General features: G+C 32.5%; 1 protein-coding gene across 1 annotated transcript; it reads left to right on the forward strand.

Moving 5' to 3' along the window:
- Positions 1–1,358: 1,358 nt before the first annotated feature.
- Positions 1,359–8,707, forward strand: LOC135132527 (H/ACA ribonucleoprotein complex non-core subunit NAF1). Its single transcript, XM_064060650.1, has 4 exons — positions 1,359–1,632; positions 1,685–2,179; positions 7,614–7,857; positions 7,912–8,707. The coding sequence occupies exons 1-4, from the start codon at positions 1,533–1,535 to the stop codon at positions 8,474–8,476; spliced, it is 1,404 nt and encodes a 467-aa protein (XP_063916720.1). The 5' UTR covers positions 1,359–1,532; the 3' UTR covers positions 8,477–8,707.
- The last annotated feature ends 14,896 nt before the right edge of the window (positions 8,708–23,603 follow it).

A 23,603-nucleotide genomic window follows, 5' to 3' on the forward strand; every position in this document is an offset into this window, starting at 1 on the left:
ACTTATTCAAATCAAACTTAATTTTTACGTGACATTCTTCCGATGTATAAACAAACATAAACACTTTCAAGTTGTTTTTCTTATCGAGGATAATAATCTAAGAACGTACAGTAATGGAGTCCATTGGTCAATTTGGTACTCGTTTCTCGATATTTGCCAAATAATGACAAAATTGAAAAAAATTAATTCAATTTATTTTAAAATGCCGCGCTACAAAAATCTAATGCGAAAAAAAACATAATAGCCATGAAGTCGTCACGTTTCCCACAGCGAGGGAAGTACTGTCTAAACTCTTTAGACCAATTTTTTTAGTAAATAATTAGTTCACAAATTATTGCGATGACGTTGTTAGCGTTCTACATGGGATGGATCAATACATTTTAATTTCATTTAAACATCTTTTGTCACAAACTCACAACTCATGTTTCAAAAATTGGTTGCAGATGCTTTCTATACTTTCTACTATTATAGTACGAAGACCGCATCATTAATTGAATTGATAACTGTTTGATTAACAGCTCCAACTACATTTTTCACAATAAAAAATAAACTTCTTTCAGACGAACTGTGAGTACATTCGAGATCAAATTAAGAAGCCACTCAATATGTGGGCTATAAATTCGAAAATAATATGACATCCAAAAAGTGTAAGTTGTATAATCGACAATTAAAATGTAAGTATAATCTTGAGCACTTGACTATTAATCTCGTCAAGCAAACCGTCTGGTGTTAATAGACAGTATCCACATTAATGCAAATTACAGTCATCATAACAAAACATGCATTAACCTTTAGGAAAATTTTGTTACCTACCATAAATCTTTATGGTAGCTAGTATTTAATTCTATACAAAATATTAAAATACAATATCGATAGTTCGCGGTACTTATAAAAATATAAAAATATTATATTATTATATTATTGTATTATTATAATTTGGACCACAATAATAATAAAATACACTTTTATGTACATATAGTCTGCAGGCTTTAATATTTATGAATAAAACGTAACATGGGTGAATATTTGTTTGCTTGCCCACGGTTTTGTTAAATGTATTATGAAATTCGTATAAAAATACCACAAAGAAATAAAAGAAATAATTTAGCTAACTTAAAGGAATAATCTGTTTGTTTTCTATGCAAAGAATTGAAAAAACAAATCTTCTTCAAAATTTGTTCTAAGATATTCTGTTTATTGTTAGAGAACTTTGTTGCTATAGTTTGTGATTTATAAAATTTTACCTATCAACCAATGTACGATGACCTTTAACAAACGCGTCGTGTAAATGCACCTTAAGCTGTCAGTCACCTTGTTGGCTATACAGAAAACCCTAAATCCCGCCAATCGCATCACCGGACTAGATCACGTGCTGCGAGTTTCCATCGGCAAATGGCGGCTTACAAACATGAGCCTCTCCACATGTTTGTAAAATTACTAATTTCCATTAAATGTTTGCAGTATTCTTTACCATAGTAGTGATTGAGTATTAGTTCACGTTAAATTTCAATCATTTTCCATCACCTTACAACATGTCAAACGAAAATAACCGCGAAAACATGGACAGCCAACAACCGGAAAACACAACGACTTTACCCACCCAGAAAAGTGAAAATCCAGGAATTAACAGAGGTAAATACGCCCTTCGCTCCTGTCGTATTCACTCTCCAGAAAATTATTCCAGAAAATCAGGATCCAAATGTTTGTGAAGCAAATGCCACTGAAAAGGTCCCCCAACCGAACACCAGTGAGGTGAACGAAGGCGTAGCAATAAAAACTGGCGAATCGGAGTCACTTAATAGCCTTTTAGTGTATGATAGTGATTCCAGTTCATCCTCGGAAATGGAGAAACTTAACCTCAATTGGCAGGTTAGGGAAGGTTCCGGAGACTCCTCGACGTCATCTTCGTCGTCTTCGTCTTCATCGAGCGAAGACGACGATGACGATGACGATGATAGTGATTCAACTAGTGAAGACGAGGAGGAAACAAGCCCCACGGAATCTGATCCGTCCCAAAATCGAGGAGCCATTCGAAAGAATAACGCCGTTCAAAAAACAGATGGGGACTTATCGATAGAACAGTTACCGCCTGTTCCTGACCTGTCAAAGCTCAACATTAGTGTTGAGGATGAGAACTTTGTGCACATGGGCAATGTATTAGGAATTGTGGATAAACTAGGTAATTTTTTGTATGATGTGGACTTTGTGATGTAACTGATAATTCCATTGTGAAAAAATAATGAGTTTTCAAAAACTGATGGCATTGCAATCCCGTTTATGTTGATTTTCAATTCTGAAGAATTTAAAATTTTCCAAATAGTTTTTGTTGAAATTATATTTTAATTTGACTTTTATTACATTATATTTATCATCAAACTTTCTTCAAATACTGGTGTATTAGTGGGAAGTGGATGATTAAGTCGTGGGAAAAAAACTGAATATTTACATAACAAAATAATGATGAGTCATAGTTCCAGTCTTGCGCTTGCAGTTTGTAGTTCAATGTCTTCTTACCACTGTCTCATTCGGAAATGAATACATGGATTCGTCTTGTAATGTTTATGAACTTAGAACGTTGAAAAATTAATTTTTAACAGTAGTTACAACGTTATATCTATTTTTGTGCGATAGATCAGAAAAACAACCTTGTGATGATTTTTTAAGGGGAAATTAATGAGTAGAAGTAAACTTCAAATTTTTAAAAGTTTATCGTAAAAAATGTTTAAAAGTCCGATTAGTTGAAATGTATCGCTAATATAAATATAATCCAAGGTCTCAAGTGTGCGAGTATTGAAATTCGACTTATCAAAGTATTTTCCATCTTATGTGATACTATCATAAAGATTAGTTCGAGTTATCAATGATTTCAAATTATGAGTATATTTTTTTTTCAAATCATCTTGAAGAATCATTTTAACAAATATAGAATTTTCTTGCGCTTTGGTAACTCCTAGAGTTCAGAACTCTAGATACTCTTACAATAGGAGAAGGTCTTGGCCAGGCAAACAGATTTGCTGCACTCGAAAATTTTGTTAGATAATCAAAAGTAAGTGAACTGGAGACTCTGAAATCTAAAGCATGCTAAGGATTATAGCTTTAGATGTTGAAGAAATATTGACGGAAATTTATTCGACCTTTCCAAAAATTTAATAACGGCCTTCTCTAATTTAAAGTTTAAATACAGCAGTTACCCACAGTAAAAAGGAGTGATTGAAAATTGTTGAGCTTTGGTATTATGATTTATATATTTTTAAAATTTTTATAAACACTGGTTCAAAATAGTCGTTTTATTGTGTCAATTATGTCAAAAGCGGCATTTCAAAATTTCACAAAATCTTGACACACAAAAAAAAATAATAACATCTCAAAATTTTGTAGATCTCACTCACTTGACATTTGCAGCTTGACATACTCCTTTATCTTTGGTTATAATAAGTATTATTTTCTTTATTTTAAAATTTATATATTTATCCAAATCAAAATTATGAAAATTAATCCAAAGTATTAGACAAAATTTTCTCCGCAAATTAAGCGAAAATTTACAAAATTTGAATTTGGAAAGAAACATGTTATTTCAAGTGAGTTTTTGCTTTCTCAAATATTTGATGACGTCTTCAAAATTACACAAGGACAAGAATATCATTTCTAATAAATGCGGTAAGAGTCGGCCAGATTTAAATCACGTTTCAATTTTCTTTTTAAACATTTTGCCAACAAAATAAAATGCAAATTTTCTTTTAATTTTTTACTTCCCGAGCGTAAGTTAGCGAAATATTATTACAGGGTTCATCCGGCGACGTATCACATATGCTATCATATTTTCTCGACATTTCATGACTTCTAGAGTATGAAAAAATAGGTCCCCGTTTCCGTGTGCCTACCTGTCTGTCGTCTCTCGTCTGTGTCGATTTTGTTAGACAAAAATTATGGGACTGATTGTTTTATCTGTAGTTTAGGAATATCGTGTAGATGGTAAAACAATAATTAAAATTTGCCTGATCACCTGCACCAAATTAAATTTTATAATTTTTCGAAGAAGCTGAATTTGCTGGACGGTATTTCGAAACCGAGGGAAGTTGGAACAAAACATTAATGAAAAATATCCACATAAACATTGCACACTGTTGCTATTTAGCAATGTAAATAAATATAAATTATCTTTATTGCTCAAAACTGCAAATAAAAAAACACGATACGGTTTCGCATACTTGGGAATGTGTATTAAAATACGTGGAAAATGATAACTACAATAACTAAATAAAATATAAAGCGCTATCAAAAAATAAATTTACTTAATTAAAACTAATAACTTTAGATTTTTCGTGTTAGTTTTAGAGTTTAAACTCGAAACAATTGTAAAATTAAAAATATGGTGATTTAAAAAATATATTGTTTTTTGATTTTTTGAATGCGATTTTCCGCAACGCTGGGTGCACTGTAATAGGTAGAATAACAGTATTATATTCTGGCAAATTTTTGGGAAAATGGGGTCAACCGTTCTTGATTTGATCAATAAAATAAATACCTTTATTCATAAATTCTTTGAGCCGTCCTATCCAATCAGTTCTAAAAAATATATAAGTATCGATAAACCACAAGTACAGAATCATAATATTTTCCTCATTTCAGGCAAGATTTATTCAGCAAAATTTTTAGTTGACGCATCAAGTTTTTAGGGGAGAATAAACATAAATATATAATCTTAAAATCTTCACAAAATTTCAAAGCATTCAATAATTTCAGAAGGTTTTGTAGTTTCTAAGTTAAATTGTAAAATGTTATAGGTTTTTTTTTAAATTGATTATTTTATAAAATTTAGGTAGCATTTACTGTGAAAAATTGTGAGGCGACGCCATCAAATTATTATTATTATTATTGATGAGAATGGCGAAACTAATTTTGGTTAGCGTCTGATCATCTACAGTCTACACGATATTTCTAAAATGCGACAGGAAAATGTAGGTTACAGTCCAAAATACGATTTGTGTAAAAACTGTTAAAAGATGACCATTAGTGGGAGAACAAAATTAAATTGTGATTTGTACAAAACTGAGTTGGAGACAACACATTCATTTTTTTTGTCTCTAACCTATCAACATACCTTAACGGTAGTAACATATGGAATTACCCAACAGTCAGTCTTGTAGTTTTGGAGATCATCGTTAAAAATCGACAGATAGAAACGGGAAACTTATTTATTTATTTTCATACTAATGTGATCATAAAACGCCGGGAAAACAAAAGTAACCGTTAGCTTATGGTTGGGAAAAATTTGAAACTATCTTTTAGAAAATAATAATAATGGCTACGTGTTGGGCGACAAATTTCTCAAATGTACGTTTATTTGATTTTTATCACGACTGGGTCGGTTAAGCATTTTTTTCTAATTTACTTAATATTGAACGGTGACCAAGTTATATTTGAAAATATTTTTTTCGAGTTTAGAAAATCTGTACCTGAGAGCCCAAAGTGCATAAATCCATTTTTACATAAAATTGGATAATGGGTATTTTTTGCTAAAAAATGTTGACGCTTTTTTGTCTAATTCAGGTATTTACAATTTTTTATTTGTTATATTCAATATTTTGTATTATATATTTAGAATAAGCTAATAATTTGTCTGGTATGTAAAACGAGCCACAAATAATTGCTCTCACTGAAAACTGACAATTTGGAGTTACGCACTTTGCGCTCGCAGGTACAGAAATAATTCAGGATATATCCTAAAATGTACATTTCTTACTAATAAGAATAAGAAATAAAACTCAGTGAAAGTGAGCACAATTGTTAATTTTATAATAATAATAATATACTTTATTCGAACAGATTTATCCATGGGGAATATCAATTCCAAAATATATTGTTACAATGATCGGTAATTAAAATCGGCGTGGGTAAAACTTAACAATTTATTTCTTAGTAACTCAAATTTACACGACTAATTACACAACAATTATTATGTGTAAAATAATTCTGGCACAACTTGTCTGGACTCTGTCTTGACTGAACTGGCTGAATGATAATCGTTCCCGACGATGGCCTCTATTTAAAACTTACATGCCTCTTGATGGATCGAGAACGCCGCTTCGAAGCTTTTCCGGGCCCCGCAATCGAGACTTCCGGTAACCCGCTCAAGAGTTTTTGGAACGCCGCCCGGCCCATTTTTTAAAATACGATGTCCAAAATATTCCCATCGAACTCGTTTTTTAGAATTTCACTTTTGAATTTTTTTTTTAACGTTTGTCCAGTCTTTTTGAAAATGTTCGTGTAAAGATGTAAACATCTGAAAATATTTTTAAAGTATATAAAGTTCAAAATAAAAGCTTTTTGTAAATCTTAAATAATATTTGAACAAAAATTCATGAATGTAATACCTGGATAATTTCTTTGAGCATTTAATAGTAGGTATTGACAAAAATACATCGTTTAAAAAAATTTAGCACTAAAATTAATAGGTAACTCAAAAATTAAATTGAAACAGGATTTAATTGAAGCCAAGTGATTAAAAAAAAATGACTTATTTAAATCATTCTTTTTTTTTTCAGTTTTCTTTTCAAATTACGACAATATAATTCATTCCTTGTAAATGCATTTTAAATCCAAACAAATTCATCACTGACAAGAATAAAATATTTCCAACAAAATAAAACGCTAGTTATGCAGTTTCCGTCTGTTTGTCTATCGTCTCTCGTTTGTGTCGATTTTTATAAGACAATCTCCGCAACTATTGGACTGATTGTTATCAGGTTGTATTTGTATTTTAAAAGTATCGTGTGGATGATAAAACGATAACCAAAACTTATCTGATTTTGACGTTATCTAAAAATTTCCAACAGTAAATGTTTAATTTTATAAAATAAAAAGCCAAAATTTTTAGTTTATGAATCCGCCTCAATTTATTTAATTTATAGGAGTTATATAAAAAATAAAATTCGCAAAATCAAATTTTATCATTTTTCGAAGAAGCTGTATTTGTTAGACTGTATTTCAAGGACAAAGGAAATTCCGTCTTACTATTCTAGACCATTTTTTTATTTTAAGAACAAGCATAACTTAACATTAATTATAAAATATAAAGCGATATCAAATATCCAACCCTGGTTAAAAATACTTCTGATAAATTTTAGTACTAGGTTTATTTTATCCCAACTACCTAAATATAACTTGTTAGTTTGAGGAACTCAACGGACTTACGTATTGATTCATTAAAAAATGTGCATAAACGATTTTGTAAAGAAAAACTTCACTGGTATCCTTTTTGGGCCTTACAAAGAATCGTTATTGCTTTTTTTCCTCTCAGAGTTTCCGTAGTTTTCATTTCCACAATATATAAATTTTATGGGTTGCTTCATCAAGACTGTAAAGCATCGTTTATTTTTAGATATAATTACATTAATGTAAAATTCATTACCATTTTAATTAATCAAAAAATATTAATAAAAATTACCAAGCCATTACACTGATTAAATTTTTATTTGAAACATAAATCGTCACCACCGACTTTAAAAATGTAAAATATATTTTCATAAAGTAAAAATTTTCAATAACAAATTGTATATCGTAATTAATTATAATTGTTTTGTATATTTTCTTAATAATCACGCCTCTTACAGTTACAGTAGCAGCCATACCAAACACTCCAGCATACGACTTAGATACTTTACTATTCCTCGATAATGGCAAAAGGCCTCTTGGGTTCGTTTTTGATGTTTTGGGACAAGTAACATCTCCCATCTACGCTGTCCGATTTAATTCAACGGATGACATAAAAAATCTACAAATCCAAATTGGAATGAAAGTATATTCCGCACCTACAAGCAAACACACACAATACGTTTTCCTTCAGCAATTGCTCAAGTGAGTTATTATTTAATGTACTCCTTGTACCTATAATAAATACATCTTTTTTAGAATGAAAGGTAGCGACGCGTCGTGGTTTGGGGACAATGAAGTCCCCTCAGAATTCGCCGATTATTCCGACGATGAAAATGAGTGTTTTCATCGTTTCGGTAATAAGAAGCTTACCCCTCATGTTAAACGAACACACAGTAGCGACAGTCATAAGAAATTCGAAAGTACCATGAATCGTAGAAACCTGCTTAATACGAAATTCAACAAGTACATGGATTCTTATAAGCAGGCTCGCTTGAACAAAGCAAAGTCGAAGAGAGCCCAAGCCCCTCACATTAATTCGTCTGTACCGGTGTTCGATCCGTCGGTACCTCCACCCAACCTGGCTCATCATATGACGTTTTATCATCAGGCCGGAACTGGCTTGCAGATGTTTCCAGCTGAGTACGCCGGAATGGTCTATAATCCTGGAAGTGGCAGTGAGAACAATAATACTGGGATGAGTCAGGGTTTCACGCCGAATTTTTTTATGAACAATTTCGTTGCCAACTTGAGTCAAACCAATTCTGCCAATTACTTCACAAACCACGCCGGGAATAACCACCCAGGACCGTCGCACGAATAGGGCTACTTGTTCTTTAAGTTTCCATGTAAATTCATGCCATGTACAAGACTGTTGTTGTTTTATCATTATAATGAACGTTAATATCTTAGAATGTTCAGTCAGTTTATGTGGGTTTTAAATTTGGTTTATGTTCATCATCGGTTTTGCGTTGTTTTAGTCTCAGTTTTTCAAAGTTTTCCATTTACGAGAATATTTGTTTATTATTATTTTTTAATAAACTTTTAAAAGTAATTCATACGATTATATTCGCAACCGTTGCTGTGTCATGTCTTGTGGGAAAACTTTTACAGATGTATGTAATTTTGTAAGAACGCACAAAACGGTTTTCCATGATGAAAGATGTATACATTATAGGAAAGCAAGACTACTGTATTTTGCATCTTTTTTTAATAGCTGTTCGTGAAATATCGACAAAAAGCGCTTCCACTTGCTTCTGCTGTAATAAAAGATGTCAAACAAAACCTACATTAACACTACAATTAATGTTAAACTGGATTTGAATAAAACCATAGAATTTGATTTAAAAAAAAAAGCGTAAAGATTTGTTGTTCCAATACGTCAGTGTTTTAACATGTGTACTACTGTAAATTTTCTCACTTAATTCGTCAGAATTAAGCAGTGAGAAAATAAAATGCGCATGGAAAGCGTGTTAATACAGAAACACAGTCAAATTGACAAAACAGGTTCAAGTATGGATACAATTAATTCAGTTCACGTTGTACAGTTGGAAAAAGCTTTGATTTATTGCGATGTTTCGTACGATGCGTTTATACGGTTAATAAAGAATATCAAAGCTATCATACACTGATAAGTGAAAATACACCTAAACTTCGTTTATAGCATTGATAACTGCGCACCAAAGCTTGAGAAAATTAAGATTTTGTTTTTTATAGTCGGGTATTTTCCAAGCCACAGTTTTAGAAATTCGAAATTTAACCGAGGTCATTTGAAAAAAATAAAAACTGCAAAATTTAGGTGTGTATGTAAACGGGAACCTTAAACAAATAAATCTAATAAAACTTGAAAATACCTCGGAAGAAACATGAGTATAGTTGAATTCGTCTCATTCCATTCGGAACTCGTTGGCCAATACGATTTCGACAGACGTACCTAGTTCGGGAATCTTCGACCAGTTTCGGTGAAATTTTGGTGGTAGAGGTTATGTGACTGATGCTTTAGTGATGGTGCCTTCTAAATGTACTTTAGAAATCCATACTCCGAAACTGAATTTTTGGTGGAGAGGAGTTCAAAAAAATTAAAATCGTCTTCAAAGTTCTTAAAAAGATAATTTTAAGTCTAAAATAAAATACAGTTTTGATCTGGCAACAGAAAAATTCTAATTAACCCAACTAAATTCCTCGCTAATGTCTCTGAAGCACTATAATTATGTGAAAAAAACTTAAAGGCCAAGAAAAATCCAAAATTTCGCCTGTGATCGTCAACAAAAGTGGGACCCTACGTTGTGTGGTTTTTTTTTAAGACAAAATGCGCCCGAATACAGAATGGTGAACCTTAAGGTTGAAAAGACACCCTTAAATAAAGTACAATGAAGTCCATATACACCCCATGCGAACAAATTTAAGACGGTTTGCGAGAACAACTTGAAAAACTTGATCTCGTCCCTTTTTGTTAATTTTTGATTGAACGTGCAAAGTTGGGAACAAATCAGAAAACTGACTGAAATTCCTGGACTGCAAAGTTAACAAATTTCTATTATACGACACTGTATCACGATCTTTTAGCAAGAAATAAGTTGCATGAAGCTAAATTATGTCACACTTTATCAACAATCTCAAACAACAAAGGATTTACATCATGTTAAATTATGCCACACTTGCCTGAAACAAACTATTACACCTGCAAGAAAATATTAAACCCCTTCGTTTTTCGAGTCCACGAGGATATTAATTTAACCGCAACTTTTCAAAGTGCTTTCTTCTAAAGTGGACCAATGTTTAGAACAGTTTAGATGCCATAAATGAAGTATGAGCAATCTCGAGTGGGAAATTAACTATGTTATAATGTAATTCATAAGTAGAAACATTCAGAAACATTAGCTATAAATTGATGAACAAAATAGTGAAGCTTGAATAAGTGAATTTTCTAACACCTGATTTATATGAACAATTTCATGACTGTTAAATTGTTTCAGAACCAGGAACAATTAAAAATCTTAACATGAGTTGTGAATTTTACAAACAATAAACAAAATTTACAACCCGTGCCGACATCAGCGAAACCGCGCCACATTTGAGATTAGAAAAATATTAATGATAATTACGCTCGTTGGGGGAAACTGGCACTAGTATGATTAATTTTTTGAATTAAACATACAACGACAAATATTCTTAATATACTTTTCAAGTTCAAATTATTCAAATGCACCGTCGTTTTTTTTTTTTTTAACGCGAAATTTTAATTCAAACTGGGACACCTCAATTCAATCTTTTTTACTTTCCAAGCGTAAGCTAAGGAAGTATAATAATCGAGTCCATCGGGAGAATTGCATTCTCATATTTCCAATACGTATATACCTCTAGAGTACGAAAAAAGTGGTCTCCCGTTTCCGTCTGTCTGCCTGTCCGGCGTCTGTATCCATTTCTATTAGACACGTAATCTCCGAAACTAGCGGACCGATTGTTGTCAAATTTTGTATATATTAGGAATATCGTGCTACCCAAAATTTGACTAGTCATCCCCACCACCAATGGGATGACGTCATCTCCAAAATTTATAATAGTAACTTTTTCTTAAATTTTTCAAAATAAAATACTTCTGCACTCGTGGTGTGTGAATCCGTGTCGAATTTTCACCCCAGACATCCAGATTTTTGAAAAAAAAAAATTCAAATCTGTATAATAATATTTTGCAATTTAACTTTGAAACTGCAAAACCGAATGCTCTGAAATCATGTAAATTTTAAGGTTATCCTATCGTAATCATGGTAAATCGTTAAGAAAAATGTATTCGTTTATCCCCTCCCAAAAAAATTTGTCATCTTAAAATTTTTCCAAATAAATCTTCTCAGAAATATGCAAAAGATTATGACTATATACTTGTGGTTTATCGACACACTCATAGTTTTTAGAATTACTTATAAAAGCTGACTCAAAAAATGAATGAAAGAGTCAATTTATTTTATTGATTAAATCGGGAACTACACTACCCAATGTTTTGAAATTTTGCAGACGTTTTAAACTTATCGTAAGCATGTAACTTTTTAATCAAAATATATCTGTTTTAAATTTTTTATACAGAGTGACTCATAAAAAATAATGAATGAGTCAAATTATTTAATTGTTAAAATCGAGAACGACTTACTCCATTTTCCTGAAAATTTGGGAATACAATACTGTTATCATTAGTATTACGCTGCACCTATCCAAAGTGATATATGTGTCTTTGAAAAATGTTGATGACGTCATAACAAAACTTACTTCATTTGAAACTGACGCGCAGCATGCTTCTTTAATTTACTTTAACCTAACATATACATAACTTTTATTTCAACTTTTATAAGGTTCTTATAAAAAAGTAAAATTCACAAAACCAAATTTTATAATTTTTCGAGAAAGCTGCATTTGTTTTAATTTACTTCAGTGGTGAGAAAAGTTCGATCGAAATAACCTTCAACCATTTTTTTTTAAATATCTTTCCATAGCGCCCTGTATATATGGATGTAAGGACAGAATAAAAATTTCACATATTTAGAAGTTCCCCTAGTTCTGATAAAGACGTTGTGATAACCCAAACATCCCGCCTCAAATTGACATGTGAAAAAAAATTGAAAGCCCGCGAAAAATTCAAAATTCAAAAATTTGGCCTTGGCTGTGATCCTCTGACAAAATGGAACCCTACGTTGTGTTTTTGAAAAATGGCGGGATGCGTTCAGATGCAAATGGTGGACCCCAGGGTTGGAAAAGTACCGCAAAGTAAAACACAAAATTATTTATTCTTCCACTGACAAACAAAATGAGAAAAAAAGCTGCGACTAAAGACACCCCTTAATGTTCAGCTCTAAAAAAAAAGCTTTGAATGAAATGGGATGAAATCAAATTAAATGTTCTGAATCAATGCAACTATTTGAATATCACGCATTTAATAAAAACAAATAAAAATCTGAATTAAAGTAACTGGGTGCAAATACACAAGTTATTACAGACATGTGGCGACAAATTTAAAGTTATGGCAGTCAACAAGAGAACAAAATTTTAATAAACAAATCATGCAGCAGCAGTGGCACCAGACCGCCGCAAGAATCTTAATTTCGTTCAAGACCACAACAAAAATACCCATAGGGGGCGTTGTAGCACGAGCGGAGTTTGGGGCTCCTAGTCGTGGCTGTTCTCCTACTCACGACGGTGATTCTATCTATTGCAAGCACTGCCGCCCAGCACGAAAAACATGCCTAGACGAGCAGGCCGTTACGGTCGCAAACTCGTAGTTGGGTCCCGTTAATGGGGAGAAGCCGACAGCGTTACGTCATTTCGACCGCCCCTGAATTTTATTCTAACCTGCATCTTTTGTGCAGATGGCGCGATAAATCCCTCCAGCTCGACTAGGAACCGGGCCCTCGGCTTCTGCCACGTATTTCTGTGTTATTTAACCTCAATTCCATTTATATGTTCGATTCTTATAACTCTAATATTAAACTACAACTGAACAAGTCTCAAAGTTTAAAAAAGAGCAATGAACAACATTTAAATTCGCCATACAATATTGTGAAATTTTAAACAACAAATAATTCTTATTTGAGATTAAGAGTGGACCTCAGATAAATTATATGATGGAAACATTCAACAAAAACAAAGATTTATAAAAACAAAAGATCTGGTGTGAAATAAACTTGTACAGATAAAATATTACGTGAAGTTAGAAACTGCAGAGCATGAAACTTTACGCTCAGTTTAAATTATACAACAAAGAAAATTACTGAGGCTAAAGTTGTGAAATAGTGAAAAATTATATGAGGTGAAAAATTGCAAAGCTGACAAAATTACATGAGGTTAATATTTGCCACACTTTGTCAACGTTTCAAGCAAAGAATTTATATGATGTTACATTATGCCATGATCCAAGTGTTTGGTTACTTAAAACAATTTGTTTTGAGGGTTTATATCGTGGACTGTTTATCCCAAACAAAACACACGATAAATAAACACAAAATGCATCAGGCGTTGCGAGGAAAGCTCATCGGCGATGTAATTTTTAGCGTTGCGAGAAACTTATCTCGGTGATATAGCTGTGCACGTTGCTAGAGAAACATCTCGGTGATGTGATGATGACACGATGATAATAACGGTGATAACTGCATAAGGAGAGAAATCTTTAATCTCTCTGTCAGTCCACGATATTATGATGATATTTCTACGGTCTTTTTCCACAGTGGAGCAACGTTAGGTTAATTTAACTGTCGTAGATGAACCATTAGCAATCTTGTGTTAAGAATTAAAAAGTGTTATAATGTAACACTTAAATATTAGCATCCAGAAACGTTATTCGTAACTTTGTAAACAAAGGGTGTTATCCTGACTAAGTAAATTTGATGAAATCTCCTACTAAGTGTTTATCTAATCAAATTTCTGATCGTTAAATTGGGTTAGAGCTAGTTAACGATTAAACTCCTCACATGAACTGTGAATCTACAAAGAATAAATTAAATTTACACGTGTTAGCGTGGGTTGAAAATTCATTTTTTTTCCGATTAGGAACCCGCAAGAATTAGCTATGAATGTTGGGGAAACTGTGGCGTTGTCGTCGTTACGATTAATTGTCGTTAAACAGGGCTTCTTTTCTTTTATTAACTACCAAGCCAACTTAACCTAGCCAAATTACCGCGTCTTTTCACCATGCTTTCACACAGAGAACCAAACCAACAAATGACTCTTTCACCTCTCTACCAAGCCGCCATCTTCTAACAACTCTCTAACTAAAATTTCAAGCAGAACTATGTACGCGCTACCCAAAAGGCGCTAACGTGCACATGGTTGCCTATGTTTAACGATTTTTTTATTGTTTTTTTTTTCAAATTCAAATTATTCAAATGTGATTCGGTCACCACAACATTAAAAATGTTTTGTTTTTAAGAACGTCACATATACGTCAAGTACCATAGTCAATGTAGGAAGGTAAGGAACCTTGGTCAAGTATCACCCTACAAATCCAATCCATAATCTTGTTTTGAAGGAATTTAATCAACGACCACGTACCTAAGACTGAATTTCAGGCAAATATCAAATGCCATTTGACAGCGTTGACACCTAGCCAGATCATGTGCAAAAACCCTAAGAAAAAGTGACACGATTTTCAATCTTTTTAAATAAAATAACGGGCAAAATAGAAGAAACAGTATTATGCTCGTTTAATAAGACTTGTTGGAGCTTCGTGTCCCAAAGAACTCGTGCTACGTCTTATTAAACTAGTACCGAGGTACCGAGTGATCATTAATGTTTGTTATTTTTTTGTCAGCTTGTCAACGTATTTAAAACATTACCTGCGATCTTCTCACCACATTTTGTTTCGCGCCCTCACGTTAAAATTTACAAGTGTGAACTGACAACCACATTGCTGTCAATAATTCAGAATTGCCGCTACAAAAATTTGCTTGGATCCATAATGATCACCCACTACACTATTTGTCAGTTCGTAAGTATGTATTTTAAAAGCGACAAATTGAGGCAAGTTTCCGTTGAACCAGGTACCTAGGAACCTAGGTAACAAAAGGTTCGTACTTAAAATGAATTCATAAAAAAATACTTCAAAATCATAAATATCGTAAACGTGCTAACTTCAATGCGTAATGAGTGGAAAATCGCTTGAAACAAAGCACTCTCTTCGATTACATGCTTGAGCCATAACAGGAGGGAAAATAGGGTTTTTTGTCCACCCTAAAAATTAATTAAATTTTAATTGTTATATAAAATTAGCAAGTCTTTGTAATAAAACTTTAAGTAAAAACACAATGGATCAAAGTTGTTATTCAGCTTAATAATAATCACAAAGGCATTCAGCTCGGATAACTCCATTTGTATGAAATTTAGATACATTCTGTTGCGACAATCAGTACTTTGGCTCCTAAGTTTCTTCTAAATTATTTGACACTTAAGGTTTTGAGTGTATGTATAGTATATATAAAACATATATGCGCAAGCACTGTATGCTCGTAGACCGCCAATAGCACGACGCGCTTTTTTTTCGATCCAGTGTTCTTGAATGCAATAAAGACATCCACAATGCCCATTACCGTGGATTGCCTTAAATGGACCTTCCTCGCCTTCTTCAATCGCTACACACTAGCGGTATCCGGATTTAAAATAAAATCGTTGCAGGGTTATCTGTTTGTTAAAAGCCGTACATCATGCAGCGGAAACAGGTTCGGGTTGAGTTACGGCATTATGGTTTTTAAATTTGTGAGTTAAAATGTTCGCGATTCCGTGATAAGTATTATAATATTCGGGAGTCCTTTTTTCCAGTCAAATGAAAGATGCGTGGATATTTGGGATGGAATGGCCTATATTTAGTATACCGGGAGGTTCATTAATCTCTGGAACTGCCAATGATAATGACTTGTAAGATACAAAATTAAATAACTTGAAACCTAAACCCACCGTGTTGTAAAGAGTATATATGAACTTAAAAAGTTAAGTTTTTCCGAAAACATTAGAAAAATTGTAAAATACATACAATTCAAAATGACGTTTTTCTTCAGTTTTGTTTTTTGTAAATTTTTTGTGGCATTCAAACTAGATATTTGCATGAAAAAACAAATTTTATTTATTTAATTTTTTAATCTAAAACAAAATTAATAGAGTACTATTTTTCATAAATTTTCGTTACGTATTTTGTGTGCCACTAGAAAGTTAATTTTACGAATTGGTATTAAATTTTTTTCTAAAAGTAACAGGTGTATTCGCTTTAATTTTCGAATATAATCAATAACGGAATGAATAGGACAGTATCGTCACCCTTATCTCTTGCTGATGTAACATCCCCTAATGCAGCGTCAAATAATTAATGACTTTAATCTTTAATACAAACGGAGCTACTCAGGTATTCAATAAAAGTGGTGGTGGAGGTTAATAAATCGTCAAGCCATAAATCACTAATTTCAATGCTGTAACCTGGAAAATATCAATAAAGACATTCCTTGAAAAAAATTGAAAATTTTTGAAATATATATACCTATGTAAATATATATCCACTAAAGAAAGGATTTTCTTTTTCTCTAAAAGTCGCCAACAAGAGCTCGAAGCTAAGGAAATCTTATTTGTGCATTTAATACTATAAATCCACCTAATTTACTCAACAAATTGGAATTGTGCGCAACTGAGACAAAATATATACCAACTCCTCCATAGTTATTTCAATGAAATGTACCAAACGTCATCAGCAGAATTAAAGATCCAAGAAGAATCCCCAAGAGTCCTTTCCTTTTCATTATCTATATAAACGATTTAGAGTGATGTATGCTGACAGCGCAAGGTATTTTATGAAAGCCACCAACGCAGAAAATCTAGTTATGAAGGAAAAAAAGATTACTGATAAACCGGCAAATGCTTTAGTGCTCGTGAAATGTGCCTTGGCGGAAATAAACCTGAACAATCAAACTTCGCATGGAGTATAAGAATGAACACTGTTAAATTTCTTGGTGTAATTATAGACCACAAATTAACATCGTCTACTCAAGACTGTGAATCATTTTCAAAGAATTTTCAGAATGTATATACACCTACGCAGTAAGTAGGTACTATTAACAGAAAGACGTTTTCCGGAAACTATTCTTGTAAATTCGACACGTGAATATGCCAAACCTGTTTTCGAACACTGCAAATTATGTCCATATTTTTTTAATTGTTTATCCACATTTTATACGCAGTTCTATTATATTAAAAGTAATCGTAATCTGTGTAAATAACATGTTATTGTTAATCGCCATTATTATACTAGATGTGAAAATAATCTTATTGTTCCAAAACATAAGTTGAATAAATTAAGAGAACTAATAGGGCTAAAGCTTTTCAATCAACTCAATCAGTTATGATTTTATCTCATAAAAAGATTGGTAAGACTATAATTAATTAAACAAAATTCTCTGCATTCTATAGATGAGTTTTTTCACTTAAACGATGCATCAACAAGTCTCAAATGCGGGATTACGTAGTGACGTGAATGCTAATTTTACAAATTGTTATTTTTTATGTTGACGTATCCATAACATTGTATTTTGTTTCGAGATATAAGAAGATAACGATAATATTAATCATCCATCTACTCATCAATCTCATTATGCATATATAATTATTAATTAGGTACTTGGTCTTGGACCCATAATAAGAGTTTTACCTGAGTCCAATCATTTCCAGATCGATGATTGGTCTTATGGTAAGTAATTAAACAGTAATAATCTGAATAAGTCATGTGGAAAATTATTTAAAAAGATATGTTGAGGCCTAATGGATGCGAAAAAATAAGATTAAGCGCTTAACTACACATGTAATACCGCTACCAAATTAGTCATTCGGTATTGTCAAGTATGAACACTGAAGTGGAAAATTCTATACACTATTAGGAGTTAAATTCAATAAATACAAAATGTTTCTACCCGAACGAATTTGGATCTTTGAGTGATCCACTACATTTAGGTGATTTTTGTTATTGTTGACATTTTTAACTTCAGAAAAAATAGCTCCTAGAATATGAAAAAGTAAATCGCCTATTACCGTCTGTTTCTTGTTTGTCTGTAGTCTGTGTGCGTCGATTTTTTTTAGACATATATTCTCGGAGACTACTGGGCCACCTGCTGTCAAATTTTACACGTATTTTAGGATTTTCGTGTCCCTTCAAAATTTTTCATAGCAAATAGGGTTTAAATTTTATAAAATAACATACTCCTATACTTGTGGTTTATGAATCCGCCTTGAGGTTTCTTGAGTTTGTATACTAATATGTAATGTTTCTTGCCTTGTTATTGCTATTAGTATCTACATTGTTTCATGTATAGAGGTTATCACTAATAAAATTTTGCAAAATCACATTTTATAATTTTTAAAAGAAGCTAGATTTGTTGGACTGTACTTCAAGTTCGAGGAAGTTCTGTCGAAATAACCATCGACTAGTTGTTTTATATTCTGATAGAGATTTTTTTCTTAATATTTTCGGACATTAATAATTTTATATTTGAACTGAAATCAAGTATTTACAAATTAACGCAAATATTTAAATATCAGAAATTTAAACACACGAAAATTTAAGAGAAATCGTCATTAAAGCAACTTGATGATAATACTTAAATTATGATTTTACTCTATTGATAGATGTACACACCATATCTCAATGTCCACAAAACTTGCCGCATACTATCTTCTCCAACCCGTCTTCTCATATAATATGAAAGAAAACCGGTAGCTTTGACTAAAAACTACGTGTTTCGGCACGTGATCCTGAGCTCTTTTTCCTTTAAAAGTTGCTATCCTGTCATTCTATAATTTCATTTTATCAGCATTTCGAACAACAAGAAGTTACATGATGTCAAATTATGCGTTAATTCAAGTTAATGAATAATCAAAAATGTTACACAAAAAAAACCAGATATAAAAATAAATAACACAATTTAATTCAACAATTTTGGAGACGTGGAACGAGCAGCGGTAAGCAGTAACCATAACTTCATACAACATTGCCGCGGTGCCCCCGCAAGCGCCCGCTGTGGATACTGTGTCCGCTGGCACCTGCGGCAGGTGCTCGAGTTTTATACCGCAACTACCCTCCATCCCCCGCGTGAGAAACACCACTGGCTACCCCCAGCAGAGTTTCCTCTCCCAGTAGGACACCCTCCGAATATCTCACGTTGGCGGAATTCGGTTTTGTGAATAAACAATAATTTGAATGAAAGGAAAATTATCACTCTGGTCTTGAGCTGAGCTCCGCTCTCGCGACCCAAATTCAATAAAGCAAAACTAATAAATTAAGACTACGTCGTGAATTCTCCCATCGCATAACCACATAAAGCACATGTTAAATGTGGTCGAAAACACAAAATGTCGTTCGGTACACACGTCGCTTTGAGAGGTGTCCGCGTATAAAAGTTCCAAAATTGAAGTCATAGAATACATAAAACATAACACAAAATCAACATCAAATCTCCTTTCTTTCTTCGAATTCACGAGGATATTTACTTCACTGCTAATTTTTAAAGAGATTCAGCGCTTGAGATTAAATCGTGGATACTGTCAATTACTATTTAAAAATTTCCACATGAGAATGTATTCAATTTGAATAATATTGAAGTTAGGGAAAAGCATCCATCCCCTTCGACATTTCACAATTTAAAATATTATCAATTCCACTTGAATGAAGTTGCTTATTTCTTCGATGTCATACAAAAAAAAACTGTATAATTTCGTAAGATTGCCTGAAATAAAATAACAATTTTCATGACTGCTAAAACTAGGAACGGTTAAAAATCCTAACATGAACGATGCACTTACAGTCAATTAATAAATTCACGCCACATGTTAACAACATTATCAAAAATTCACACATTTCCCATTAGAAAGACATTAATAATCAATTACTAACAAACTATCAAATCAAAATAAACTTAACCTAGGTAAACTTAATGCTTACCACATGGTTGGCCTTACACCAGGCAAATAGGTGACGCATCTCAACCAAACAAGTCTGCCTTACTACCAATCTCCTCACCAACTTACTACCCACAAATTTCCTAGACGAGCTATCAAACCAGAGATTTCTTAGTAAATAAAAGTAAGGGTATTTGATTTATATCGAATCGGTTCTTGATTCCTTAGTATTTGAATCCAGAATGCGTACTCGAAATCACGAAATGGTCAGTAATCATTGACGAATAGTAACGATTACTTTTCAACTTCGGTACTCGGTAGTTCGGGTCTCATCGTGTACCGAATACTTTGTAACGAATAGTTACTACCCGTCCCACCTCTAGTTTGTACGTGTGTAGTTGGAATCAGGTTGGAATAGTGCTGATATTTATTTTCGATAACGTTGGTTAGGTGTTTAATAAAAACAGGGCTTAGAATATAGTCAAATAACAGGTCAATATTGTTTAAAACCGGGGGACGGGAAATGAATTTAGAAGAAGTTTTATAACATTTTTTTTTGGTAAATTCATATTAACAAATCTATGCTATATTACTTTTTAATTTGATATTTTATTACATCTCCATGTTATTACGTTTAAATTTATTTTGCTGCTTCTTTTTTATTTCAATGTCTAACTCTAAAATTCGCTTTCGCACCAGTAATTCCATATTTTTTCTCTCTTCGTTTTCTTGTTCAGTTGTGTCTCAAATAACTGTAGTTTCTCGCTTCCCTCTGGCGCTTTTTATTGTTCATATGAAAAATAGTTATTTATGCAACTAGTGAGTAAAGTGTATCTTTTTTTCACGAGATGGAAAATTTGCCGCACGAATGTCTTCCGTTAAAAAATGACACGCTACGACACTTTTTCATTTAAATGCGTGAAAAAATGAAATGCTATGACACTTTTTTCACGCTTCTAGTGCCATGAAATAAACGTATCCTTTATAAACAAAAATTAATAAAAAATGTTACACTTTTTACGAACGTGAAAAAAAACATGTTATTCTTTACAACAAAACATTGTAACTGTGGTACATACCTTCTTTATATTCATTTTTAAATTGTTAAGACTTTATTTTACACTTCAGATACACTTTTGAGCACTAATAATAATGATGGAATCGTCGCAAAATTGGAAATTTTCGATTTCGTGTAATCACCAAAATTATTATCCAATAGAAATAAAGTGTTGTTCTGTTACCATGCGTACCGCACATGCGTTGTATTGTTGTGTCTCGTTAAGCATTGCTTACAAATTTAAGCCTCAGGTAAACGGGCGCTTAAATTAAAGAGTTCATAGAACCGTTTAAGAAAGACTTAAACGTTGGTGCAACACATTGTTGGTTTTAAGAAATGCTTAGATTTTAAGTATCTGACTTAAACGTTGGTGCAAATGGGCATTAGTAACCTAGATACGGTGATCCTATGCAAAAGCGAACATACGTTCTTGGCCAACATGTACACTATGCGTTTTGCTTTCCATCTTCTTTTACAGCATGGGAACGCAGGAGTATGATTTTGTAGGTCTTTGTTTAAACCTAGCAATTTACGATTTTGCGCAGTAAACCCTTAAATTCTGCTAGCGCAAGTCGGTTCTTAATTCATACAATCGCCGGTGTTTGTGTGTTTGTTAGTTTGTTCTAAGAGATTTCTTAGGTTATAAGATTTATATCACGGTTATAAGTTTAAATTGCATAGAATTTCTAAAAATGGGTTACAGAGTGTGTGTTGTATGCAAAGAAAGATCTAATAATTCTTTTGTTTCGCAAAAATATTACAAAGATTTTTAATAATTCCGACATGAACAATCAGTGCATTTCTCAGGGATTACTAGATAATCACAAAATACAATTGATGAAGGCAATAGCGCAAATTTAAAATTATTAATTTAAAAGTCCGCTTGCAACACGAAACAAAACTGGTAAATTTTGCTTCAAAACAAGCGAAAATAAGAAGTAAATTAGTAAAATACATTTTATTTAATAATGAGTAACTAAGATTACATTAAATCACCAATATTTAATAATAATGTTAATAAATTTATACCACAGCTGTACGTCTTTTTTCTTTTTCGTTTTAAGCTCTCAACATTGTGCATGCAAATAAATACAATACGATTCTCTATTTATGTTAGAAACGTTCGTGGCAACAAAAACTTTTGACTATAAGAAAATTGCATTATGTCATTTTTCAAGAGTTTCGCCGGTGTGAATGATAAAGAAAAAGTACGAAAAAAGGGAAGTCGACAGTCAAATTTATTCCAACGATCTTGTCCGTGTAATATTTTAATCTTAACATTACAAATCATTTTGGAGATTGCTTAGAAACTTTTCGTTTGCCACTTGTTAAAAAACTCGAGTTATGATTCTCTTTTATACCATTTTAAATCAGTGCGCCAAATTATCAACCAATGTTAACAGTCGCTAGCATTAGACGAAGATAACACTAGTATGTAGTGCACATTACAACGAGTAAGAGAAAGACAGAGAACTGAAAGTATGTCGACACTATTTTCATACATGTTGTTCCACACTTTGCTGCCCATAGCCGTATCTAGGTTACTAAGAAATCTCTGTATCAAACTACCAGCAAAGAAACTAAAGTGTTTGTATTGATGAGGCTGATACGTGTTTAAACTCCATATTAATTTTAATAATAATGAAAAAAGTTTCAGAGTTTAAATAATATATTTGTAGTCACTGCTACACGTGTTTCGGTACACAGTACCGTCTTCAGGCAGAAGAGAAACTGGGGTTTTTACAGAGCTATTCCTGAATTTATACCTGATTTAACAATAGTGTTTACAAATTTATGTTAAGTAAGGGAGATTTGTTTATTTCGGTTTGGTCGTTCATTAGTGTATTTAATCTATTGTACCTATTTATTTCCAGACATTCTAACGCGTTTAATTTTGCGCCTTTATTTTCTATGTGTAAAATTTTGAATTCACGTGTAGCAGTGACTACAAATATATTATTTAAACTCTGAAAGTGTTTTCATTATTATTAAAAAAAAAAAAAAGAAACTAAAGTTGCCTACGTCTAACGATTTTCTTAATTTATTTTTCAAATTCAAATTATTCGAATGAAATTTCGCACCGCTGTATTTTTTTCAGCGCGAACTTTTAATTCAGACTTGGACACCACAACATGGACTGTTAATTTACAAACAATAAAACAAAATTAACACTTGTTAACACGTGCAACAAATGACCAGATCCATCTTAAAAACTACTTGCGTTGTTCTGCATTCCGGTCCTTCTACCCCAAATTAAGGGTTAAATTCGTCTACACGTGGTTGTATAGGATACTGAATGATTTTATCCTTTAACATTATTTTTTCAAGGGTCGTAAGGACACTACAAACTGACCGAAATTTATCTATTCCTCCCCACCAAAAATTTGATAATATATTTGTCCCCACTTGAATCGTACAGCATACAGACATTAGTCTGTAGTCTAATAAATAATAATCCACTTTTGCTTATATTTTAACATTATAATAG

Source organism: Zophobas morio, unplaced genomic scaffold (genome assembly GCF_036711695.1).
Source record: "Zophobas morio isolate AGI-343-1 ecotype UQ-CSIRO unplaced genomic scaffold, CSIRO_AGI_Zmor_V1 ptg000021l, whole genome shotgun sequence".
NCBI classification, from domain to species: Eukaryota; Metazoa; Arthropoda; class Insecta; order Coleoptera; family Tenebrionidae; genus Zophobas; species Zophobas morio.

What these genes read in the sequence shown, in the direction of transcription:
- LOC135132527 (XM_064060650.1), top strand. Translation starts at nt 1,533, where the DNA reads ATGTCAAACGAAAATAACCGCGAAAACATGGACAGCCAACAACCGGAA. An exon ending in AGGAATTGTGGATAAACTAG is followed by an intron (nt 2,180 to 7,613) that starts GTAATTTTTTGT and finishes CGCCTCTTACAG; the next exon opens with TTACAGTAGCAGCCATACCA. An exon ending in TTCCTTCAGCAATTGCTCAA is followed by an intron (nt 7,858 to 7,911) that starts GTGAGTTATTAT and finishes CATCTTTTTTAG; the next exon opens with AATGAAAGGTAGCGACGCGT.